Below are 25279 nucleotides of genomic sequence, written 5' to 3' on the forward strand. Positions count from 1 at the left end.
AGCTGAGACTTGAAAATTCTCTTTAAGCTGAGACTTGAAGCCTGAGTAGAAGCAACCTGAGATGGTGAGGTTGACGCTGGAAGATCAGGGTAAGTGGAGCTTCCTAGGCTCAGAAAAGAACTGTGCTAAGGCCAAGGTGCATGTGGCTGGAATAGAGTATGTGGCGGAGGGGCACAGGGGAGGCAAGAGCCATGTCATGTTGGTCTGGTCCTGGGCTCAGTTGTCCCTGTAGCCTGGAAGGCTCCTCTCAGAACCTCATCCTTGCTGGGCCTTGGGCTGGAGGAGGAGAACACAGCCCACATCTCTCAAGGGCTGGAATCTGATAACCTCAGCTGGGGATTGACGTCTGAGATTTCCCCTCTTTTCCCCATCCCTTACCCTTCTGGGTCTTCCTGGGTTCTGGACTCACCAGAACTCTCCATCCTCAGTGACCTGGTGCTGCAGACGGGCCGTCTCATCTTTGTCCACAAAGCTCCAGTCCTTCCAACTGGTGGGAAAATGGAGGAATTAAGGAAGGAGGAAGAAGGGAAGGCCTGATGTAGGTTGGGACAGGAGAAATACAAAGAGTTGCAGCCACTGTGAACCACCAAAATGTTGACCTCATCTGTTACCTTCAGTGTGAAACCCAATAGCAGTGAATTCTCATATCAAGACTGAGCGTAAACTCCTTAAATGGGCTGGTGAGGGCTTGCCCCTTCTCCTCATCATACTTTAAAGGTTAAGAATTGGGTTCTGGGCCGGTCGCAATGGCTCACACCTGTAATCACAGCACTTTGGGAGGCTGCGGTGGGTGGATCATGAGGTCAGGAGTTCCAGACCAGCCTGGCCAATATAGTAAAACCCCGTCTCTATTAAAAATACAAAAATTAGCTGAGTGTGGTGGTGCGCGCCTATAGTCCCAGGTACTCAGGAGGCTGAGGCAGACAGAAGAATCGCTTGAACCCAGGAGGCAGAGGTTGCAGTGAGCTGAGATCGCACCACTGCACTCCAGCCTGGGCGGCAGAGCAAGACTCCGTCTCAAAAAAAAAAAAAAAAAAAAAAAAGGAAGAATTGGGTTCTGGTCATAGACAAACTGGGAGTTCCATTTAATAATAGTGCTAGCTATGCAACCTTGGGCAGGTCACTTAACCTCTGTCAGACTCTGCTTCCTCAACTGCAAAAGGAAAATGATTATGTCAGCTGTTCACAGGGCTGGGCTGGGCAGATGAAATAATGCACGCAAAGCTGTTAGTAGAGTGCCTGTCATATAATAAGAAACTCTGAGTTACTGAGAGAAAAAGGCCAAGCCTGTAAACATCTCCTTTCCTGTGCTGGGAAACAGCCTAGCATTGTGTTTCTAAAGACTGGGCAGTTTTCACACTCTCTCTCTCCTCACGATGGGGCCAATAAAGTGTACATATGTTTCAGGCTCACTGAGGAGAATTCAACTAAACTGGGTGCTCCCTGGAAAGGTAAAGGGTTGAGGAGGTACTTGGAGTCAGTGAGAGCCCTGCAGGGGACATGGAGATTCCTGAGACCAGGAGGAGGGATGCAGTAGAGGGAATCTCCTTAAGTGAACAGCGTTGGGTCCACTTGTCTCCAGCCCCTGTGATGGCAGCGTCATGGTAAGCAGGGCAGGGCTGCACACCAAGCTCTGAGGCTGGAGATCACAGCAAGGGTCCCTGCAGGTGACTTGGGCCAGTGAAGTAGACAACTGAGGAGTCACTGAGGGCCTTCCCAGAGCAGAGAGTTGCTCCCTTCAGGTAACCTTTCTCTACGCTTCCCCTCCCACCCAAACTAGGTGCAGAGGCCCCCTCTTTGTGATCCTTACTGTGGCATTGATCTCAATTATTAGTGTGTGCTTGCCTGTCCTTCCCCGGACCTTAAACCCACAGGCACAGGGCCCATGAGTCTGTGTTCATTTCTACATCCCCAGAAGGTAGCCTAGGGCCTGGCAGAAGTCAGCACTGAGGAAGTAAGGATTTGTAGTGTGGATAAGTGAAGGAAGGCATATGAATATCTGCAGGAGGCAGTCAGGACACGAGGATCAGCCTCTAATCACAGTGTATCAAGGGAGGCTGTGGGTTCACAGACTATTCCCAGTGCCTTGACCTGTGCCTCCTATGTAGTAGGTGCCTAAGAAACGTTTGCTAAACGAGTGATTGAACAAACCAGTAATTACATGCTGGGCTAAGAGGTACCCAGCAGTACATAAGCACAGAAGCCAGGGGCCCAGGCTGCCTGGGTGTGGTCCTTCTCCTCTACTGAGTCCTGCCATCCCCCTCTCGAAATAAGAGGAGCTCATGGGCTCATTCAGTAGTGAATCGCCTCCCATTCAGTAGAGGTCATCAGGAACCAGTGGGACCATGGAAGTTTTGCAAATGTGCTGAAGCCTTCATAATGACTTCCCATGTTTGTTATTTTTGTTGCCCCCAGTCTATTCCTTTCAGTGATAAGCAGTAAAATTCAAAGGGCTCTTGTGCCTTTATACAGGGATAGCACGGGTAAGGAAATCTTGGCAATGGCTCAGCACTTTCCAAAAACAGTCCCATTTACTCCTCATATCAGCCCACATGGTAAGTGCTAATTATACTGTTCTCATTTTACAGGTAAAGCAACACAAGACTGCAAGAAGGGAAGTCACTTGTCTAGCCCAGACCCCTGCATTCATACTCTTTTCCTGCCTGGACCTTCCCCACGCTTTCTGGAATCTTTCCTTTCCAGCCAATGGCTGTCAGTAACCTCTCTGGGTCCCCAGCACCCCGCTTCCGCTCCTGGCCCTTCCCTGGAGCCAACACTTGTGCCCCTCTTCTCTGTGGATCGTTGGTTTTGAGGGTGATCTTATACCAAGCATCTTCAATACTCTCATGGCTCAGTTCCCAACACAGCCTTGTCCGGGGCCCTGTTGTCCCCCACTGCCAATCCCGTGGGGTCCCCTCACCTACCCATCACTCCAAGAGCCGTTCCACTCCACCTGGCCCCAGGGATTCCGCAGCCGCACCAGCTTCACTTTCTCACCTTTGAACAGGACCTTAAGCACAGAGAAAGAGCTCTCATGCTCTGCAGCCTGTCTGGAAAGGGACTCTTCTGTCTTGCCCTGAGGGCTGGGACGGGGCGGGGGGGGGGGGGGGCAAATCCCTTACGGGAGGGTGTTCTGCCTGACTCTGGCCAAGGAGACTAATCAGAAGTGTGCTGGGGAATGGAACGGTCAGACCTTTCCTCCTGAGTCTGCCTGATTTAGGGCTTGGCCATCTCCTCTCTATCTTCTAAGAGGCAATTTTCTCAGGAACATCCTGCCTTTATGAGCTTCCGGGGAGGAGGCGGGACATAAACAGTAGGGCCCTGCTAGCACATTAGGTGTCTTCATATAAATGAGAAAAAAGGCCTCTGCTGGCCAGGCGTGGTGGCTCACACCTGTAATCTCAGCACTTTGGGAGGCCGTGGCAGGCAGATCACAAGGTCAGGAGTTTGAGACCAGCCTGACCAACATGGAGAAGCACCCGTCTCTACTAAAAATACAAAAATTAGCTGGGCATGGTGGCACGCGCCTGTAATCCCAGCTACTCAGGAGGCTGAAGCAGGAGAATCGCTTGAATCCAGAAGGCGGACATTGCAGTGAGCCAAGATTGTGCCACTGCACTCCAGCCTGGGTGACAGAGTGAGCCTCCATCTCAAAGGAAAGAAAGAAAAGAGGAGAGAAAAGAGAAGAGAGAGAGAGAGAAAGACAGACAGACAGACAGACAGACAAAAGGCCCTGGCTGACTGAGGAACTACAAACAAGCAGACTTCCTCCGGTCTGCTACAATGGGCTGATGCAGGCAACTGCCCCTCTCAGCCCATCCTTCTGTACAGGGCACAACCTGCCCAACCGTGTGCAACAGGCCTTACAATGTTCCTGTCTCAGACACGGCCCAGGAAAGCCCAGAAGTCCCAGAAGGAGCAAAACAGAACAGCCAGGCTCTCGTATCCATGGCTTTGGCATATAACCAATCGTGGATCAAAAATATTCAAAAAACAAAGAAAAAACAATAGAAAATAATACCAAAAAAAAACCCCAGTGCAGTGTAACAACTATTTACATAGCATTTCCGTTGTGTTTGGTATCATAAGTAATCCAGAGATGATTTAAAGTATACGGGAGGATGTGCATAGGTTACATGCAAATACTACTCCATTTTATAGAAGAAACTTGAGCATCTGCAGATTTTGTTAACATTGGGGCTTCTGGAACCAGTCCCCGTGGCTACCCAGAGACAAATGTAGCTTTCTGAACATGAGAGAACAGGAAGCTCAAGAACACATGAAACCAACTTTGTAAAAGCAAAGTTAAGTGATATTTCAATTTGTTCATTGGAAATGTTGGAAAAATTGCCATCTTTAGCTCGAAAAGCAAAGCTACACAAACGATGCACCAACTGTGGCAGGATCCACCTTTACCAGTTTCACAGGCCCCTCTGTGTGGCTTGGACCTTGAACTGAATGTCCTGATCAGAGGCAAGCTCTGCAGACAGGGAAGGGGCCCCAACAGCTAAGTCCTGACTTCAGGAGGTTAACCCAGGAGGGTGCCCTTGCCCCACCAAGTCCCACCAGGCTCACCTCATCCAGCCCCGTGACAGAGTAGGCGTGACCTCTGACCAGCCCGCAGGCCATTCTTGTCTCATACTGAACTGGAACAATTGTCTGTAAAGCAGTAACCAGAGAGCCCATTAGGGGCAGGGAAACAGAAGTTCTGCCACTTGGAGGCAAAGTTCATACTAGTTCATTTTCCGGGCTCTGTGAAGACACAGGCCACTCTGCTCGCTGAAAGTGTGCCTCATGACCACGAACAGACCTTCACTGGCTCTTTAACAGTGTCAAGAGACACAGCTCCAGACAAGCTGGTCTCCCTGAGAAGGCTCTGTCCTGACCATCAGAGAGCAATGTGGATGCTGGGATGTGGGGTGGGTAACAGCGTCCCTGCCCCTCCTTTCTGGATCCCTTAGTATCCTTCAAAGGAGGAAGGGGTAGAGTTGGAGGTTGCCCTGGGCTTCAGGATCCCCCTTCCCCTGAGGCCATCCAGGGTTGGCTATTCCTGGAAGAGAAAGGGGTTGAGAAAAGGGGTTAGATGACACATAAGTCTAGCTTTTTCTTTTTTTCTTTTTCTTTTTGTTTTTTCAAGACAGAGTCTTGCTCTGTCGCCCAGGCTGGAATGCAGCGGCGCGATCTCGGCTCACTGCAACCTCCGCCTCCTGGGTTCAAACGATTTTCCTGCCTCAGTCTCCCGAATAGCTGGGATTACAGGCACGTGCCACCATGCCCAGCTAATTTTTTGTATTTTTAGTAGAAACAGGGTTTCACCATATTAGCCAGGCTGGTCTCAAACTCCTGACCTCAGGTGATCCACCCGCCTCAGCCTCCCAAAGTGCTGGGATTACAGGCATGAGCCACCACGCCTGGCCAAGTCTAGCCTTTTTCTTTACATCCCCTCACCTCCTCCACACCCACCTAAAACATAATATTCAAGAAATCAAGAGTCCCAGTGCCCAGGGAGAGAATTCTGAGAAGGCCCGAGGAGATCCCTGCTCAGACACGACCGTGCCTAAGGGGTAGCTCTTCCATTTGCAGAAATTTCCAAGCTGCAGCCATGGGGGATCCTTGGCAGAAGGGTAGGATCACTAAAGTCCCATGTGCCCTGGATAGGCTCTCTATGGCTTCCGTGTGCCGACTAACGTAACAGCTTTAAAATGAGTTTCCCAGAGCCTTGCTAGGCTGCAGAATTCCTAGAGCCTTTTTCAGGGTGAGGTATAGTATGGGTGGAGCCAGGGCTTTTGCCATCTCGGCCTCTCCCAGATCTCAGTCTCTTCCAGATCTCAGTCCTCATGATCCAGATCATGCTGAATGGACTGGGAGGGGTGGGAGACTCATTAATCCTTAGTTGTAGACCTGGGAAGCTGCTTGAAATGAGTCTTCTGTCATTACCTAAGCATATCATCCAACCCAGCAATTCTACTGCTGGGAATCTGTCCTATGGAAGTCACCATGGATGTATACAAAGATGTATCTATTGGAATGTTCATTACAGCATTTTAGAATAGTAGCAAAACAAAACAAAGAAAAAACACTCCACTTTCCAATAATAGGGTATCGGGTAAATAAATTATAACATATCTGCGTGTTTGAATATTGTGTAGCTACTAAAAAATGTTACAGGAGAATACTTTGGGCACATTAAGAATATCAAACTAGGCTAGGCGCAGTGGTTCACGCCTGTAATCCCAGCATTTTGGGAGGCTGAGGCAGGTGGATCACTTGAGGTCAGGAGTTCGAGACCATTCCAGCAGCCAACATGGTGAAACCCCGTCTCTACTAAAAATACAAAAATTAGCCAGGTGTGGTGGTGTGCACCTGTAATCCCAGCTATGTCGGGAGGCTGGGGCAGGAGAATTACTTTAACTTGGGCGGCAGAGGTTGCAGTGAGCCGAGATGGCACCACTGCGATCCAGCCTAGGCAATACAGCAAGACTTGGTCTCCAAAAAAAAAAAAAAAAAAAAAATCAAACTAACTGAAAAAAGCAGGCTGCAAAGAGGTACATACAATATGAAAACATTTTAAAAATAAAAATATAGATTCAGTGTGTGCATAGAAAAATCCTGGAAGAACATACACTAGATGTTAAGAGTGGTTATCTTTACATGGGGAAAAATATAAGTGAAATTTTCTTCTGTGTTTTTCTGTATGGCTCAGTATTCTCCAGTGAGCAGGTATAACTTATGAAAGTACTAGAATATAAACTCTACAAGAGGGAGACCTTGCTTTTTCCACAAATACTGAAAGAGAGGAGAGAATCTGCTTTGCTAGAGGAGTGCCTGGAGCATAGTAGGAGCTCAAACATAAGTGCTGAATGAATAAACGAATACATTAGAAGAGGAAAAATATTTTAAAATAAATTAAGTCTCTCTGCTATTTCTGTCTGATAGTTCATTATAAGAGGAACTGCCTGGACCATAGAATATGCAGAAACTCCAGCAGAGATTCCCTCCAAAATCCTGGTTCTTGCATGTTCTTCAGCCTTGGCTGAGCAAGTTATTTCAACCCAGACCCTTGGGAGGTGCCGGGGGGGTGTGTGGGTAAGGCCCTGGCTGCTGAGGGGAGTCTGACACTGGCAGGGCGGGGTCATGTGGGTTGGAGGGATGGTCAGTCCTGATAATCGGAGGCATACACACCCGGGTCGGTCTTTCAACTGAGCCTCTGGGGTCGAGGTCTGAGTCCCGGAACAGCGAGTTATCCATATTCCTCACCATCCGTGCAATCAGCTCTCCCATGTTCAGACCAGAAGGAGAGGTTCCATAGGTCACGTTCGTGCCATCCTGAGGCCCGACAGAGAGAGCAGGGAACAGCCCGGGAGAGGGAGAGAACAAATACAGAAGGGTGGAAAGGGAAGGAGAGAGGAGGAAGAGATGGGACAGACAAAGGGAGAGAGGAGAGATCAACAGAGCACAAATGGAGGAAAGATGGAGAAAAATGATACAGGAAAAAAAAGTTCATCCATGCTGTTGTGTGCTAACTGATCTTCCAAGCTCCACCGGGCATGTTATGGAGAGAAAGGGGCAGGAATTCAGCTTGGACCCCATCCTCCCCGATGGAAACCACTAAGACTACAATAGCAATATACTGAGCCCCTCAGGGAAGACATGCCCCCTGAAGGAGGCCTGGCCACGGGTGGCCATCTCCCTACCCTTGGCTCCTGTCTCAGTTCACAGCATTTCTTTGCACTGAAAGGGGCTGCAGATTTAGCTTCTCCCAGGTAACAACACAAAGCCCACGTCCCAAGTGGGAGGTGTGGTGAAAGTGCAGTGACTGGGAGGCTTTCTTAGGGAAATGGTGGGCTCAGGTCCACAGCCAAGTATGTGGCCAACTTAATGGGAGCAGGATGAGACTGAGGAGCATCAGCAAGGGAGGCTTCCACTGACACAGGCCTCTGGACTGATTTCCACTGACATTCCAGAGCTTGAACTGTCCCTGACCAGTGTCTTTACTGAAAATCCCCAAGAAGCGTTCTCCCTTGAGAAATTCCCAGTCCTCAAAGTTGACAGCCAGTTCCTGCTTCCTCAAACAAAACATGCACTCTGTCTATGCTGCCCTTCATTGGGTAAAAGGCTTCCTGACACCTGGAGCTCCCTGCCCTGTGCCCCATACCCCAGACTTACATCAATGGAGCAGCCCATGAGGGAGCCTCTCTCGATGGCTTTCTTCATGATCTTGTACATGTCACTAGGAGCGTCCCTGATCTCAAAAAACTCTGTCACCCCTCCTGTGAAGTCCTCCATGGCCTCTGTGGTGTTCCCACCTTTCAGAGCTTCGTAGGAACCATGGAGCCTTAGAAAGAGGATGAAGACCAATTTGGGGTCACAGAGTTCTAGGAAACAAAGCCCAGGTACCACTGCCACCAGAACTTTACCTCTTGGATGCTGTGATGTTCTTTCATCAATTCCACATTAACCCTGAGAGCTAATGGGATGGAAACAATGATTCCCTTTCTTCATAAATGAAGAAACTGAGCTCAAGAGGCTAAGTGATCCACCCAAGACCACAGAGAGCCAGAGGCACTGGGATTGAAACCCAGCTATTCTCACTTCCTGAGAGCTATTTTCACTACATCCTGAACCTTGAGGAAGGGCTGCATTACAGTCATTAGCAGCCGCCGGTGTGGTGGCTCACACCGGCAATCCCAGCACTTCGGGAGGCCGAGGCTGGTGGATTGCATGAGCTCAAAGAGTTCGAGACCAGTCTGGGCAACATGGCAAAACCCTGTCTCTACAAAAATTAACTGGGCATGGTGATGCCTGCATGTAGTCCCAGCTACTTGGGAGGCTGAAGTGGGAGGAGCACCTTGAACCCAGGAGGTCAATGCTGCAGTGAGCCGTGACTGCACCACTGCACTCCAGCCTGCGTTACAGAGTGAGACCTTGTTTCAAAAAAATTTTTTAAATCCATTATTAGCATCTGGGGTGAGCTTTCGAGTTGAGAGACAACATGGTTTTATAAATCTGCTATAAGCACGTGAGGTTGAGCCAAGCAAGACCCTGGGATCTGAGCTCCAGAGATACAATGCTCTGATCCAAGACTTGCAATGCCACCATGGAGGCACAATGAAAGAACTCGCCTTGGTAAGCTAAAGCTAAAGGTCTTCTATGCAAATCTTCATTTCTACTCTTAAATTTAATGTTTTTAATTAGAGCTGTTGTTGCCTGGAACTGATCCCTAACTTTGGGTCACATTTGGACACCAATGCCCACACATATGCGTGTATAGAGGCACATGCCTCTTCCTGTGAGTGAGGCCTTGGCTGGATTTTACAAACCACTTTCTCACCTCTAGTCCCATCTCACATTCTAAAGCGTTGCTTACTTAGCATAAGCTTTCTCCAGCAGAGCGCTCCAGAACTCATTGCGGTGGTTGGACTTGGTGAAAACCAGTTGATTGTTGTACGTTGGCAGGCAGTCATCAATAACTACGTCCACCCACTCTCCATAGCGCCAGAACTGCATAGAAGCGTCAAGCACAGAGTCACATACTCAAATTACTGTTAGGAAATGTGTCCTTCCTCCACATTCCTCAGGGGGTTCTTGGATCCCAAAGCAGCATCATTTCCTAAACTCTGCATCGGGGTGCCTGTTCATCCTATACTGGTTTGGGGTGTGTGAATCTGTCTCTAACTGGACTGTGTGCTTTTCGAGGGCTGGAAGTGAGTTACATAATACACTTCATGTCTTCCACAGAGTTTAGCCCTGTAATGGGTATAGTGGGTGCTCCCTGAGTGTCTTAGGATGTAAGATTTTCATTCTCCTGCTCAGCAGGTCTGGGGCAGGGCCTGGGTGTCAGTACTCTCAGGTGCCCCCCACTGATTCAATGTGGCCAGGGTTGGGAACTATGCAGTGAAGGCACTGTACTGATTTAGGTTTTTTGTTTGTTTGTTTTTGACGGAGTCTCGCTCTGTCGCCCAGGCTGGAGTGCAGTGGCGCAATTTCGGCTCACTGCAAGCTCCGTCTCCTGGGTTCACGCCATTCTCCAGCCTCAGCCTCCCGAGTAGCTGGGACTACAGGCGCCCGCCACTATGCCCGGCTAATTTTTTGTATGTTTTTAGTAGAGACGGGGTTTCACCGCGTTAGCCAGGATGGTCTCGATCTCCTGACCTCGTGATCTGCTTGACTCGGCCTCCCAAAGTGCTGGGATTATAGGCTTGAGCCACCGCGCCCGGCCTTGATTTAGGTATTTCTTGATGCCAAACTGAAGAACAAGGATTGAAATGGAGGAACAAAGTGACCCAGAATCTATTCTAGCTGTAGCAGGAACATTGTCCAATCATTTCAAGTTTGGATGTTGCTCTTTTTTGAATGAATCAGTTTGAACTGAAAAGGGCCAAATGCAGTTTAGTCTCCTTTTCAATGGCACTTTCTCCCTCATCGAAAAGAGAACAGAAATCTATCTGATATTTGTGTTTAAGGCCCTTTAGATCTAAGACCCTTTAAATGTGCCATGTTCCCAAGGCAGCAGGAGGGGGAGTCTGAGCCTGGGGATAGACCTTTTCTAAGGCCTTCTGTGCTGAGGTGCAAGATCAGCAGAGCAAGAACTGGTTATGTGGGTCATCCTGGGACATGAGGGAGCCTTTGAAGCTGGAGATAGGCTGACGCCCCAGAATCCCAGAACCTACGAGACCCTCACAGGTAGAACTCAGTTTGGTTCTGCTCTAGCACTAGCTCTATGCCAAGATGACTGGGACTCAGAAAACTTCCAGTAACTGGATGGATTCTAGAACCATCAGACTCAGTTCTAGGGCAAACAAGAAGCCTGATCCCCAGGTTAAGCAGACTCTTCTTCCAGGGCTTGGAAGAGAGGAGTGATAGCCTTGGTACCGCCATGCCTTAGAGAGGAAGAAGTACACAGGAGCCCTGGACAGGGGTTCCTGTACAACCTGAAGGGTCCTGTGGTGTCCCAGTGCTAATACCTTAGGGACCCACTTGAGAAGGGCTGCAGGCAGTAACAGCAGCCAGACAGCTGCAAAGACAAAAATAGACCCACAGTAAACAGGATGTCTTCCTGCCTTTCTGGGACATAGTGGAAGGTGGTGGGGGAGGGATTAGGGATCCAGAGATAAGCAACTGCTTCCTCCCAGGCTTGAAGCCTTAAGGGGGTCCATGCCCACTGTTGCTGCTGGGGGTAGATGGGTGGAAAGTTTCCTCCAGCTTCTGGGAAGTCAAGGCCAGGAGACCAGCGGTGGGTGGCCTGCAGCTGACCCTCTTAACTACACTCTCATTACCTCACCTGGAAGTGGAAGATCCCTGCGTAGTTTTCGATGAAACTTTGATCATGTGGTATGACTCGGAAAAGAAGGTGCTGGTTCAGGGTCAGGCAGGCAATGGCCGCGAGAAACCAACAGTCCCCTGTAGGCAGACACAGGGCACAGATCGTGAGCAGTCCTGCTCCTCCTGGGAAGAAAAAGCCCCAGTCCCAGCCAGCCACTCCACTTCCCTGAACAGGAACTCCCTTGGTGCCCACTGTCCTACTTCCAGATCTGACCTTACAGAGGTGTCAACCCAGGGAAGGAGAATTGGACAGGAATTCCTTGACAATATGATCAACAGGTAACTTACTCCCTGTGACTAGACATTTCCCTCAAGGCTGCAGGCAGTTCCTCCAACTGCAGTATAAACTCACTTCCTTTTTAGGACTCAATGGAGACAGAGCAGTAGGTGATCATAACCGGGCTGTTGTTCCTAACACCTGTAGGAAATCCACCCTGCCCTGTGCCTTTGCAATGTGAGTCCAATTCCTCTTCTGACCTCAGCGAAGACTGAGCATCAGAGAACCATCCGCCAAGATGATTTGTACTGGAAGGAAGGCCAGGTAGGCAGCTGCCCTGGAACCGGTCTATAGGGGGCAGTGAGACATTGCTGGCAACGGAATGAGACCGGGACATTTTCTTATCTCTCGAGTTCTTTTGTGACAGAGTACTGTATGTAGTTGGAGGTAACACTTTGCTCTGTGTGTGTGTGCGTGCATGTATGTGTAATAGGGGGTGTACCTGGTCATAGAGCTGCCTTCTAAGGAGGATGGGTTAAGTGAAATGCAACTGAGAGTGTGCAGGGGAGACGAGAGCTGCCTGCAGCCACCCTCCCTGCCCTCCTTGGAAGCAGCCAGTCTTTCCTTGGAAAGAGTATATTGGTTTGAAGGTCCCAGATTGTTATGTCCAGTGCTCTGCAGGAAGCCTTCCCCCAGGTACAGGAACCCAGATATTCATCTGATTTCTTCTCAGCCTCCCTTTCTGGAACGAAATAAGACAAATTCCTTTCATTTGGTCTTGGGTGTCCCTTTTCCTCAAATTTAAATTGTTTCTGTTGATGTTCTCTCCAATTTTACTTCACAGAGCTTGCTTATAGTCCACACCAAAGACAATACTTTCTGAACAAGAGGTCGAGAGAGAGGAAGATCAGATGGAGCAGCCAAGCTAACCAAAGAGAAAATTAGATGCTCATCTACATGGCGGATGCCACCTTTGTTGAAAGACTCCTTTAATATGGAGCTGTGCTGGGGCAATTTAAACAAGGGTTCCAGTTACAAGTGCTTTCCTTGGCGATGCCTTTTGTGTGTATCTAGAGTCTCCATGCCCAAGGGGCATGCTTGGTGCACAGTCACAGAGCTGTCTTCCAAGAAAGACGGGTACAGTGAAAAGCAGGGCTTTTGTCATGCTGAGTGGGGTATGTAAGTGTCCTTGAGATGCTGGAGAGGATGCCACAGGATGCAGATACCCCCTGTGACGCATGGCAGAGTGCGAAAGAGGCATGGAGGAGGAAAGGAAGCCATCGCCAGCATGTAGATAAACGACCATAAAGCAACTGTTACAAAAAATCTTCCAAAAAGTTACTAGAAGCAAGAACAGATTGTCCCTTTACCTCCTGGAAAGGGATCACACCTTGTAATCACCCCTTGATCATCTGGCAGGATCTGACCTGAGGCACTTTCCTACCTAGATCTCCTTGACAGATGTCAGTTCTGTTGGCTCCATCAATGATAAATCGGGGATTCTCGCAAATTTCCTGTGAAACAAAAAGGAAATGACCAGGTAATAATAATTGTGTGTGTGTGTGTGTGTGTGTGTGTGTGTGTGTATGTGTATATATATATTTATTTTACTTTATTTTATTTTTTTCAGACAGAGTCTCACTCTGTCGCCAGGCTGGAGTGCAGTGGTGTGATCTTGGCTCACTGCAACCTCTGCCTCTGGGGTTCAAGTGATTCTCCTGCCTCAGCCTCCCGAGTAGCTGGGACTACAGGCATGCACCACCATGCCCAGCTAATTTTTGTATCTTTAGTAGAGATGGGGTTTCACCATGTTGACCAGGATGGTCTCCATCTCTTGACCTCGTGATCCACCCGCCTCGGCCTCCCAAAGTGCTGGGATTACATGTGTGAGCCACCGCACCTGGCCGCAGTAGCTATTATTTATTGAGTTCCACTATGTAGTGTTCCTGATAGTATTCCATTTGGCCCTGTGAAGGGAATACTATCATTCTTATTTTTCAGATAAGGAAACTGAGGCCCAGCGAGGTTAAGAAACTCGTGCAAAGACACACAGCTAGTAAGTGGCAGAAGCCAGAAGCATGTCTCCTTTTCATATTGTCCCATGCTGCTTCCCACACTGTCATACTATCTAAGTAAGGATGCACCTTGAGAGTTAGGGCAGTGTCGGCCGGGCATGGTGGCTCATGCCTGTAATCCTAGCACTTTGGGAGGTCAAGGCGGGTGGATCACTTGAGGTCAGGAGTTCAAGACCAACCTGGCCAACACAGTGAAACCCTGTCTCTACTAAAAATACACAAATCAGCCAGGCATGGTGACAGGTAATCTCAGCTACTCGGGAGGCTGAGACAGGAGAATCAAAATAATAATAATAATAATTAAAATAAATAAAATATAGATTCAGTGTTTTGTTTTGTTTTTGAGACAGAGTCTCACTGTGTCACCCAGGCTGGAGTGCAGTGGGCAATACAGGCTGGAGTGCCATCTCGGCTCACTGCAAACTCCGTCTCCCAGGTTCAAGCAATTCTCCTGCCTCAGCCTCCCGAGTAGCTGGGACTACAGATGTGTGCCACCATGCCTGGCTGGTTTTTGTATTCTTAGTAAAGACTTTTTTTTTTTTTTACGCCAGAAGCAATTGGAGCAGTATATTTAAGATGCTCAAGGAAAGAAAATGTGAACCAAGGATTTATATACATGACTTCTTTTATTCATTTCAAGAATAAGGGATGTGGGCAAACTGTTTCTAATACATTAGAATTCAGGGAATATTGTTCCCAGAAGCTCTTCCTGAGGAATATACTAAAGAATAACTTTCAGACAACCAGAAGGTTTAGGACATTAACATAAGGACTGGGAATAAGTAGTTAGTATATCGTTATTTGTAGATTTAAAACTACATGATGGCTGGGTGCAATGACTCACACCTGTAATCGCAGTTTGGGAGTCCGAGGTGGGTGGATCATGAGGCCAGGAGTTCAAGACCAGCCTGGTCAACATGATGAAATCCCGTCTCTACTAAAAATACAAAAATTAGCCAGGCATGGTGGCTCATGCCTGTAGTACCAGCTACTCGGGAGGCTGAGGCAGCAGAATTGCCTGGACGCTGAGGTTGCAGTGAGCCAAGATCGCACCATTGCACTCCAGCCTGGGCTGGAGTGAGACTCTGTCAAAACAAACAAACAAACAAACAAAACAACAACAACAACAACAACAAAAGCCCAACACAGTACATGATGATTAAAGAGAGGATGTAAAGTATGTAATATATTGTCTATAGTGTTCGGGCAATGAATAACTATTTAAAACCATTTTAAATGAAAGGTGAAAGAAGAAAGCCTATGGAAAGACTAAACTGTTTTCAGGAATTATTTTGGTAATGATATTATTAATATTGTTATTCTGCAGCTTAATCAGACAAACAAAAGTAGAGGAAATTCATTGCCAGCAGACTTGCCATAAAGAAATGTTAAAAGAAGTTATTTAGGGAGAAGAAAAATGATACAGGTCAGAAACTTGGACCCACATAAAGAAAGGAAGAGCACTGGAGAGGAAATAAACGAAGATAAAATAAATTCTTAATTTAAAGGGTATCTTAGTTAAAATTATAATAAAAATAATGTGCTGGGCAATTATAGCATACAGATAAGTGAAACGAATGACAGTAATGTCATAAGCAAAGGAAGGAAGGAAATGGTAACACTTTGTTATAAAATACCCATACTACAAACTAAATGGTATAGAGTTATTTGAGGGTGGATTTAGTTGAAAACGTATATTGGAAACTCTAGCATGACCACTAGAATTGGAAAAAATAAATATAATTGATATACCAAGAGAGGAGATAAGGCCAGGTGCCGCAGGTTCACACCTGTAATCCCAGCACTTTGGGAGGCCAAGGTGGGCAGATTGCTTGAGCTCAGGAGTTTGAGACCAGCCTGGGCAACATGGCAAAACCCCGTCTTTTAAAACACACACACACACACACACACACACACACACATAGTTGGTCATGGTGGCCTGCACCTGTAGTTTCAGCTACTCAGGAGGCTGAGATAGGAGGATCGCTTGAGCCCAGGAGGTGGAGGTTGCAGTGAGCCAAGATCATGCCACTGCACTCCAGCCTGGGTGACAGAGCCAGACCCTGTCTCAAAAAAAACAAAAACCAAAAAAACAAACAAGATGACAAAAACGAGGAGGTAAAAGGACAAAATATAAAACTTTCAGCTGGGTGCGGTGGCTCAGGCCTGTTATCCCAGCACTTTGGGAGGCTGAGGCGGGCGGATCAGGAGGTCAGGAGATCAAGACCATCCTGGCTAACACACTGAAACCCCGCCTCTACTAAAAAATACAAAAAAAAATTAGCCAGGTGTAGTGGCGGGTGCCTGTAATCCCAGCTACTCAGGAGGCTGAGGCAGGAGAATGGTGTGAACCCAGGAGGCGGAGCTTGCAGTAAGCCAAGATCGCACCACTGTGCTCTGGCCTGGGCGACAGAGCGAGACTCTGTCTCAAAAAAACAAAAAACAAAAAACAAAAAAAAACTTTCAGTTAAACCAGAGAAGCCAGAAAAAGGGGAGGGGACAAGAACAAATGCAATAAATAGAAATCAGTTACAAACATGTAGGTAAGTAATCTAACTATATTATAATCACTTACATATGAATGATCAAAATACACCAATTAAAAGACAAAGACTGTGAAAGTGATAAAAACAAGACTCAACTATATGTTGTCTGCAAGAAACTCACTTTACTGATTTATTTTTTTTAGACAGAGTTTCGCTCTTGTTGCCCAGGCTGGAGTGCAACGGCACAGTCTCCGCCTCTCAGTTTCACGCGATTCTCCTGCCTCAGCATCCTGAGTAGCTGCAATTACAAGCATGCGCCACCATGCTTGGCTAATTTTAGTAGAGATGGGGTTTCACCATGTTGGCCAGACTGGTCTCAAACTTCTGACCTCAGGTGATGTGCCCGCCTCAGCCTCCCAAAGTGCTGGGATTACAGGTGTAAGCCACCATCCCTGGCCAAAAAACCCACTTTAAATATAAAAACTCATACATAGGGAAGGATGTATCATGCTAACAATAACCAAAAGAAAGTTGGAGTCATTGTATTAATTTCAGAAACAGCAGACTTCAGAACAAGGACAATTATCAGAGATAAGGAGAGCATTACATATTGAACAGATCAATTGGTCAATTTTCCAAGAAGACATACAATCCTAAATGTGTGTGCACCTAACAAGAGTGTCAAAATACTTGAGGCAAAGAGTGATAGAACTGAAAGGAGAAATAGACAAATCCAATATTATAGTTGGTGATGTCAACACCCTCTTTCAGTAATTATAGATCAAGCAGGCAGGCAGAAAAGCAATACGGATATTGCTGACCTGAACAACACTATCAACCAACTAGATCAAATTGACATTAATAGAAGTCTACATCCAACAATAGCGGAATAAACCATTTTCTCAAACTCATATGCAACAAGTCAGTAAGATAGACCACATTCTGAGCCATAAAACACATCTTAACCAAATTTTTCTTTTATGAGATAGAGTCTCTCTCTGTCATCCAGGCTGGAGTACAGTGGTGTGATCTCAGCCCTCACTGCAACCTCTGCCTCCCAGTTCAAGTGATTTTCCTGCCTCAGCCTCCTGAGTAGCTGGGATTACAGATGTGTGCCACCACGCCTGGCTAATTTTTGTATTTTTAGTACAGACGGGGTTTCACCATGTTGGTCAGGCTGGTCTCGAACTCCTGACCTCGTGATCCACCTGCCTCGGCCTCCCAAAATGCTAAGATTACAGGGGTGCACCACTGCATCCGGCAATCAATTTAAAAGAATAGAAAGCATAAATGTCTTCACAGACCACAGTAGAATGATACTTGAAATCAATAACAAAAAGATAGTTGAAAAATCCCAAATTATTTGGAAACTAAACAATACAGTTCTAAATAACACATGGGCCAAAGAAGAAATGTCAAAAGTGATTTGTTTTTCTAAGACCACCAGAGTGGGCACAAAAGAACCAGCGAGTAGGCAAGGCTAAAAGCAAAACTGCAAATTTATTCTTTGGTCATCTAGCTTCAGGGACCGGAGCTGGGGGTGGGGGTGTGGAGTTTCTAATACAGTCCCGACAAGAGTGGGGGCTGAGAAAGCCCTCTTGGTCTCCTCGGATTGACATCACCTGGTGCATGCCTGATTAACCTGCACCTTCCCGGGCGTCAGCTGCATTCTCGCACACATGGGAAGAGTTGGTGGTGAAGAAGAACCCGGAAGTGCACCATCCTGCCTCCGTTCGTCCAAACAGTCCAAACTTTTATTGATAATAGCGATAAAGGGGCGCTGTGGTCTGTCTGGCTACTTCCTGCTGTTAAGGGGCGTCGTTAAGGTCGGGGCCCATGGTTGGTATTTGGACGCACGGATGAAGAATAAAATAAGGCACAGTATTAGTATAGGAATGAGGAATGGAAGCATTTGTTGGAATATGGGCAAAACCCAGAAGGAAGGTCCTGGCAAGGTTGGGGAGTATGAGATAGTTAAGAAAATTTAGTAGGTTTGAGGCGAGTAGGGGAAAGCCAAACTGATTTCCACTGATTGCTTTCGGTAGGGGCCCTTTTAAGCTGGGAATGAGGAATGAGTGCACAAAGTAGTTGTTGGCCAGGCAGCAATTAAGGAGTGGAGTTTTTCGTGGAGTGGATGGCTTTCCCCTTACTCCTACTACAGAGATATTGGATGGAAGGCTAGGTCCAGAGAAGGACGGCAAAACAGAATAGGTAGCCTCACTGTTGATTAAAAAATTAATTGTCTTACCCTCTACCAGGAGAGTTACCCAGGGCTCGGCGAGGGTGATGGGGGTCCCCGAGTCTCGGCACCTTCAGTTGTCATCGTCCAGATGTAGGAGCTGGAAGGAGCTCCCAGGATCCTGGGAAAGGGGGTCACGTGGAGACGCAGCACCTGTTCTCAGGGTGGGGCAATCAGACTTCCAGTGTCCTCCCCGCTGGCAAGCAGGACAGGGGGTTGCTGGTGGACGAAGGTTAGGACATTCACTGGCCTAATGTCCTGATGCCTTGCACTTATAGCAAGGCTGTGTTGGGGCTCGGGGACCCTGCGGACACCTGTTGGCATAGTGTCCTGCCTTGCCGCACTTATAGCAGGCTCCTTTTGTGGCCTTGGAGTCTGCGGAGTATGTGCTCTCTGGTCTGGGGTTACGACTGGGCTGTAAAGCCGCTGCTAGGAGCTGTAACTTCTGTTTGAGGCGAGCCTGCCATCTCCTCTCTGGAGTTATAGACCTTAAAGGCTAATTTAACTAGGTCTTGTATTGGTGTCTGAGGACCATCCTCTACCTTTTGAAGTTTTTTACGAATGTCAGGAGCTGACTGAGAAATGAAATAAGACACCAAAATGGTGGCCCCTGTGGGGGAGGCTGGATCTAACCGGGTATACTGGGTTAGAACCTCAGTCAGTTTAGGGTAGAGGTTAGGATAACCTGGAGGTCATGCCAAGTTAAGTCATAGGCCTGACAAAGGTGTCTAAATTCCTTTATGTATATGGTAGGATTAGCTGAGAAATCACCTAAACGCTTCTCAATTTTGGAAAGATTGGCCAATGAAAAAGGGACATGTACTCTGACTACCCCCTCCGCCCCAGCCACCTCTCACAAAGGTGCTAACACTGTAGGAGGGTGTGGGCAGAGATAGGGGACTCAAGACAGCCAGTTGTGGGCCCCGAAGGAGGCATGGGACCGAGTGGATTACTAGTAGACAAAGGAGGAGGAAGAAGGAGTCTGGATGGGGGGAGGAGGAGGAGTCTGGGCAGGAAGGGAGGGGGTGGAGAGAAGGAGGAGTATAGGGAGGAGAGCTTAAGGCCCAAAAGCCTTGTATGTAATTAATTTCGGACCACTTGCCTAGCCGCTGGCAGAAATTGCTGAGGTCCATCACACCACAGTGGAAAGGAAAATTAACCGCTTCCTCCTAAGGTCTTGTTCGAGCTGTAAGGTTTTTAAATTGGCTAGGAGGCACCCTAAGGGGGTGCTCTTTAGAAATTTGGACTGGGGGGGGTTTCCCGTTTGTCTCCTCTTTACTTACACAATGGACACAATGGAAATGGAAGTGGATCTCTGCCTGGCTTCAAAGCGTCCTTTGGAACCAGCAGAGACAGACTGGAGGCTCATGGAGCCAAAGTGGAGATTACCTTCAGGCGGACGTCTCCGTCCTGAACAGGTCTCCCAAGCCACTTGGTGGCTCAAAATGGACCTCGGACCTGCGCAGGATTTTGGCTGAGGGAGGTAAAGAGGAGACAAGGGCACTTACCCCAGAGAGGCCGTGAGAGTGAGGGAAGCGGGTCTCAGGTCCTGGTCCGTCCGCGGTGTGGGAGCAGGAGGAGGTTCCTCAATCCCTAGAGGCCTGAGGAGGGGTCTCCTCCCGGGTCTTCGGCACCAACTGATTTGTTTTTCTAAGACCACCAGAGTGGGCACAAAAGAACCAGCGAGTAGGCAAGGCTAAAAGCAAAACTGCAAATTTATTCTTTGGTCATCTAGCTTCAGGGACCGGAGCTGGGGGTGGGGGTGTGGAGTTTCTAATACAGTCCCGACAAGAGTGGGGGCTGAGAAAGCCCTCTTGGTCTCCTCGGATTGACATCACCTGGTGCATGCCTGATTAACCTGCACCTTCCCGGGCGTCAGCTGCATTCTCGCACACATGGGAAGAGTTGGTGGTGAAGAAGAACCCGGAAGTGCACCATCCTGCCTCCATTCGTCCAAACAAAAAGAATTTACAAAATATTTTCAACTAAGTGAAAATAAAAATATAACATCAAAATTTGTGGGATGCAACAAAAGAATGTTTAAAGAGAAAGTTATTGCATTAAATGCATAAGTTAGAAAAGAAAGAAAAGAAAAATCAATAAGCAATATTCTACCTTAGGACACTAAAGAAGAGATATGTAAGCCTAAAGCAAGCAGAAGAAAAGAAATAATAAAAAATCAGAGCAGAAATAAATGAAATAAAAAACAAGAAAACAATAGAAAGTCAATGAAAACAAAAATAGTCCTCTGGAAAGATCAATAGAATTGATAAACCTCTAGCCATGCTAAACAAGAAAAATGGAAAACACAAATTACTAATATCAAAAATGAATGACAGGTTATCACTTGTGGGAGTTGAGTCAGGCTGGTGGGAAAAATTTTAAGATGAATTTATAGGATACGAACACAAACCCTCGGGGAAGGCCTAGAGGTTTGCATAGTGTTTGGCTGAAGGCAGCCGAATCCACTTAATAACTTAGGGCATAGATACATAGGAATGTAGAGGAGTTTATCTAAAGAGCTTGTTTACTCATGTGGTCCTAAAACTAACCTTTGATCACTCACGGCAGGAGAGCTCCCCGCCGCCCCGCCCCCGTAGGGGCAACCAGATTAATTACCCAAAACTGTGCTAAATAAATGCCCGCAGGGCCAGCTAGTCAGGGCCTTGGCTGCTGACTGTTTACAGCACCTTCCTTAGTGTCTGTGAGCGGCTTGGACCCCTGGCTGCTCTTTCACTAAATATCGGTGTCTTGGTATGTTATTCATCTGTCGTGGGAGCTGGGGTCTACAGGACTCCTGCAATCATTACTGAACTTTTGGACATGAAAGGGATAATAAAGGAATATATGGATAGCTCCGTGCCCACAAATTTGATAACAGGTGAAACTGACAAAGTTCTTGAATGATAAAAACTACCAAAATTCATTTGAGGAGGATTAAATAATCTGAATAGTGCTATACCTATCAAGAATACTGAGTCAATAACTAATAACCCTCCAAAAAACAAGGCACCAGAATCAGATGGTTTCACTAGTGAATTCTACCAAATATTCAAGGAAGAAATAATATGAATTTTCCACACTATGTTCCATAAAATAGAAACATAGGGAACACTTCCTAACTCATTCTATCAGGCCAGCATTATCCTAATATGCAAGCCAGAAAAAGATACTGTAATAAAGGAAAACTACAGACCAATATCTGTTATGAACATACAAGCAAAATCCTCAACGAAACATGAGCAACTCAAATACAACAATGTATAAACAGACACCATGACCAAGTGGGACTTATTTGAGGTACAAGATTTGTGCAACATTCAAAAATCAGTTAATGTAATTTACCACATCAGCAGGCTAAGAAGAGCAATCATATAACCATATTAATTGATGGAGAAAATGTCCTTGACAAAATCTGACACCCATTCACGATTTTAAAAAAACCTCTCAGCTAACTAGGAAGAGAGGAGAATGTCCTCAACTTGGTAACGATCATCTGCTTTCAAAAATAATAACAGCTAACTTCATACTTAAGGGTGAGAAACTAGATGCTTTCCCCTTAAGACTGGGAACAAAGCAAGATGTCCCCTTGTACCACTCCTATTCAGTGGAAGTCCTAGCTGATTCAACAAGATAAGAAAAAGAAATGAAAGATATAAATATTGGAAACAACAAAAAAAAACTATCTTTATTTACAGATGACACGATTGTCTATGTAGAAAATTCCAAACAAATGACCCCAAAAAATCCACTGGGAACTAGTAAGTGAATATAACTCAGTTGCAAGATTCCAAGTTAGTATATAAATACCAATTAGTTTTCTATATACCAGCAATGAACAACTGGAATTCGAAATTTAAAAAATTCCTTTTATATTAACACACAAGGCCAAGAAATATTTAGATATAAGTCAGTGTGAACTCATGTTTAGCTTAGTATAGATACAAATGGCTTTATATAGAAATATTTTCAGATATGTGAGATGGTTATACATAGAAGTATTATAGATATGTGTAGATCGCTGGCTTAGTACACCCACATATCTCCTTTCTCCATCAGCTGAGAGGAACAGAAGCAATCACACTCTGGTAGCAATGAGCAGACTTAGCAACCAGATCTTGATATCTAATACCTTTTGCAATAAAAGAAACCAGTGCTCCTTGAAGAAATGACTGATTCTAGGACTGGGGCAGGAGATACACATTATGAGCTGGTAGTGCCAGAAAGTAAGAAAGTGCTCAAGGAAAAAAAAAACAAAAACCCACAAACAATTAGGGCATGTTAAATAGACACAGGAGCCAACTGAGAGCTCCCAATGCAGAAAGCTGGGACAAGCTGAGTACCTAAATAAAGCAGTATTGGATTACAACTTAAAAATCAAGATCCATGAGTCCATATTGATATAAACAAGTGACTGAGTAAATAAATGGGGAGAATAGACAAAGCTCCCATACAGAATGATTCCCAATAATTGATGCAGATCCTCTGCCCTCAAGAGGTTGGAGCACAACTCCCCCTAGCTTAAGCATGGGCTTATGCTTAGTGTCTTGCTTCCAGAGTATAGTATGGAAAGAGGGGAAGAAGTAACTTCACAGTAGAGAATCTTGACAAGCACTACTTCAGCCACATGACCAAGGTCAACACCAATGAGAAGGCATGTTTATTGTCTGCATCCTTGATATATAATGTGACGAAAATGGCACTTTACCCTGTGGTCTTCCTCCCCCAAACCCTTAAGCCCATAAGGAGAAAAACAGCAGACAAATGCCAATCGAGGGTCATTATTTTATAGAATACCTGACCGGTGAAGGTATTCTGACCATAAAACACCAGGGAAGGCAGAGATACTGTCACAGCCAAGAGAAGGCTAAGGAAATGTTACTACTAAACGTAATGTCGTATCTTGGGTGGGATCTTGGAACAGAAAAAGGACATCAGACAAAATACTAAGGAAAAGTATGGACTTCAGCTAATAACAATATATTAACACTGGCTAATTAGTTGTAGCAAATGTACTGTACTAATGCAAGATGTTGGTAATAGGAACAAATGACTGCAAGGTATATGAGAACTCTGTACCATCTTCACATTTTTTTTCCTGTAAATCTAAAACCATTCTGAAATTTATGGTTTATTTAAAAAATAGATATAAATACTTCTAACAGTTTCTTCATCCACTCCAACAGATCATCTTGCAGATCTACTGGGTTATATACATCCTCCTCAGAGCGTACTGGTCTAGAGAGTTTCTTGCCTGCTCTAAATGCAGTGAACCCTTTTTGGAGCTCTAAGCATCTCCAAGCAGGAAGAAGGGCCTTGTGCTACACACTCCCAGGCACTTTCATCTGCTCAAGTTGATATGAGGGGCTTATCGGTTGCACCATAAGGTAGCCTGATGCAAACTGCTTCATCCCGTAAGGACTCTGGCTGCTCAGCACGGACCTTTCCACTTAAACAGAAGTGACAGCACATGAATGAACAAGCCTTAGGTGAAAGATTAAGAAGGCAGGTCTCCATCCTTCCATCTCTTTACTGTTCACCACCTTCCACAGAACTCTGCCTGAAACTGTGAGCCTTAGTACTTTTAACCACGCTACTCTCCCACCCCCGAAACACCTGCTCTGAAGAAGCGACATGAGGCCAGGTGAAATGGATCTTGCCTGTAGTCCCAGCACTTTGGGAGGCCTAGGTAGAAGGATAGTTTGAGCCCAGGGGTTTGAGACCAGCCTGGGCAATACAGTGAGGCCCCATCTTTATAAATAAATAAATTTATCTATTTAAACAAATAAAAAGGTGGTGGCACATGCCTGGGGTCCCAGCTACTCAGAAGGCTGAGGTGTGAAGTGGGATCATTGTTTGGGCCTGGGGGATAGAGGCTGCAGTGAGCTATAATCAAGCCACTGCACTCCAGCCTGGGTGACAGAGGAAGTCTCTCTCTCAAAAAAAAAAAAAAGAAAGAAAAAGAAAAAGAAAAAAAGAGATATGATATTCGACTACAGTGCATTAGCTCCTTAAAAATATTTATGATTTCAGGGACCCATAAAGTGTTATAATAATCTCTAGCTCAGGAATAGAAAATAACATCTCCAGTTTCAGGAGGAAGCAGAAAGGTATCTTAGATAAAGAGACCCTTGATAAGTCAATTGCCCAGAGGAGGGATCCATGGCCTCAGGCTCTGGACCACTTGGCTTCTTGTTCCCCAAGAGCTGGCTCCTGAAGCCCCATCCCCTCCATCCCTACCTTTGGCCTTTTCCACGTGATGGCCTTAATCTTGGTTTTGTGGCTCAGCTCATGGGAGGCCAGGACCTGAACACCTGCTGGGAACACACGATCTTCAAAGAGGCACTTCTGGGCCAGACATCTTTGTCTGAGAACAACAAAATCCTACCCCTCAAACCTAAGGTGCATTTTCTCCTGTCCCTCTCTCAGATCACACAGTCACAGAAGAATCCTGACAGCAGGTGGGGCATGACGAGTGCTCAGGGAGTGGAGCTGGGCCTTCCCTGCTGCCTCTTTCCCACTGCATCCTCAGCCCAGGCCTAATCCTCTTGGGAATGGCCTGGAGCCTATATAGCTCTTCCACCCTCAGCAACACCATGCAAATGAAAACAGACCAGAGAAAGGTCATGGTCAGAGTCAGCACCTTTGACTGGAGGCCCCTGAGCCTGTGGTCTAGGAGCAACACTGTGAGAGGGAGCCAGGATTACAGGCATGAGCCATTGTGCCCAGCCTAAGAAAAGTATTCTTAAGAGAGTGAAGAGGCAAGTCACAAGGTAGGGTAAGATATCTGTAACACATCTAACCAAGAAAGGATTAGTATCCAGGATATATAAAGAATGCCTGCGATTCAAATTGAAAAAGACAACTCAGTAGAAAAATGAGCAAAAGACATTAGCAGGTGTTTCATGTACAGTGAAATACAGATCAAGAAAAAGACAAG

At 46.5% G+C, this 25279-nt stretch overlaps 1 protein-coding gene across 1 annotated transcript in view; it reads right to left on the reverse strand.

Moving 5' to 3' along the window:
• The window catches only part of LOC113219500 (calpain-3-like), a 51288-nt gene that overhangs the window by 13735 nt on the left and 12274 nt on the right, over window positions 1-25279 (reverse strand). The window contains exons 2-9 of the mRNA XM_026447914.1: window positions 12984-13053; window positions 11282-11400; window positions 9368-9501; window positions 8167-8335; window positions 7183-7326; window positions 4576-4659; window positions 2925-3010; window positions 410-487 (exon numbers count right to left, since the gene is read on the reverse strand). Of these exons, the coding sequence (XP_026303699.1) occupies window positions 410-487; window positions 2925-3010; window positions 4576-4659; window positions 7183-7326; window positions 8167-8335; window positions 9368-9501; window positions 11282-11400; window positions 12984-13053 (884 nt within the window). The remainder of the gene's footprint in view (window positions 1-409; window positions 488-2924; window positions 3011-4575; window positions 4660-7182; window positions 7327-8166; window positions 8336-9367; window positions 9502-11281; window positions 11401-12983; window positions 13054-25279) is intronic.

This window comes from Piliocolobus tephrosceles, unplaced genomic scaffold (genome assembly GCF_002776525.5).
Source record: "Piliocolobus tephrosceles isolate RC106 unplaced genomic scaffold, ASM277652v3 unscaffolded_110, whole genome shotgun sequence".
Classification (NCBI taxonomy): Eukaryota; Metazoa; Chordata; class Mammalia; order Primates; family Cercopithecidae; genus Piliocolobus; species Piliocolobus tephrosceles.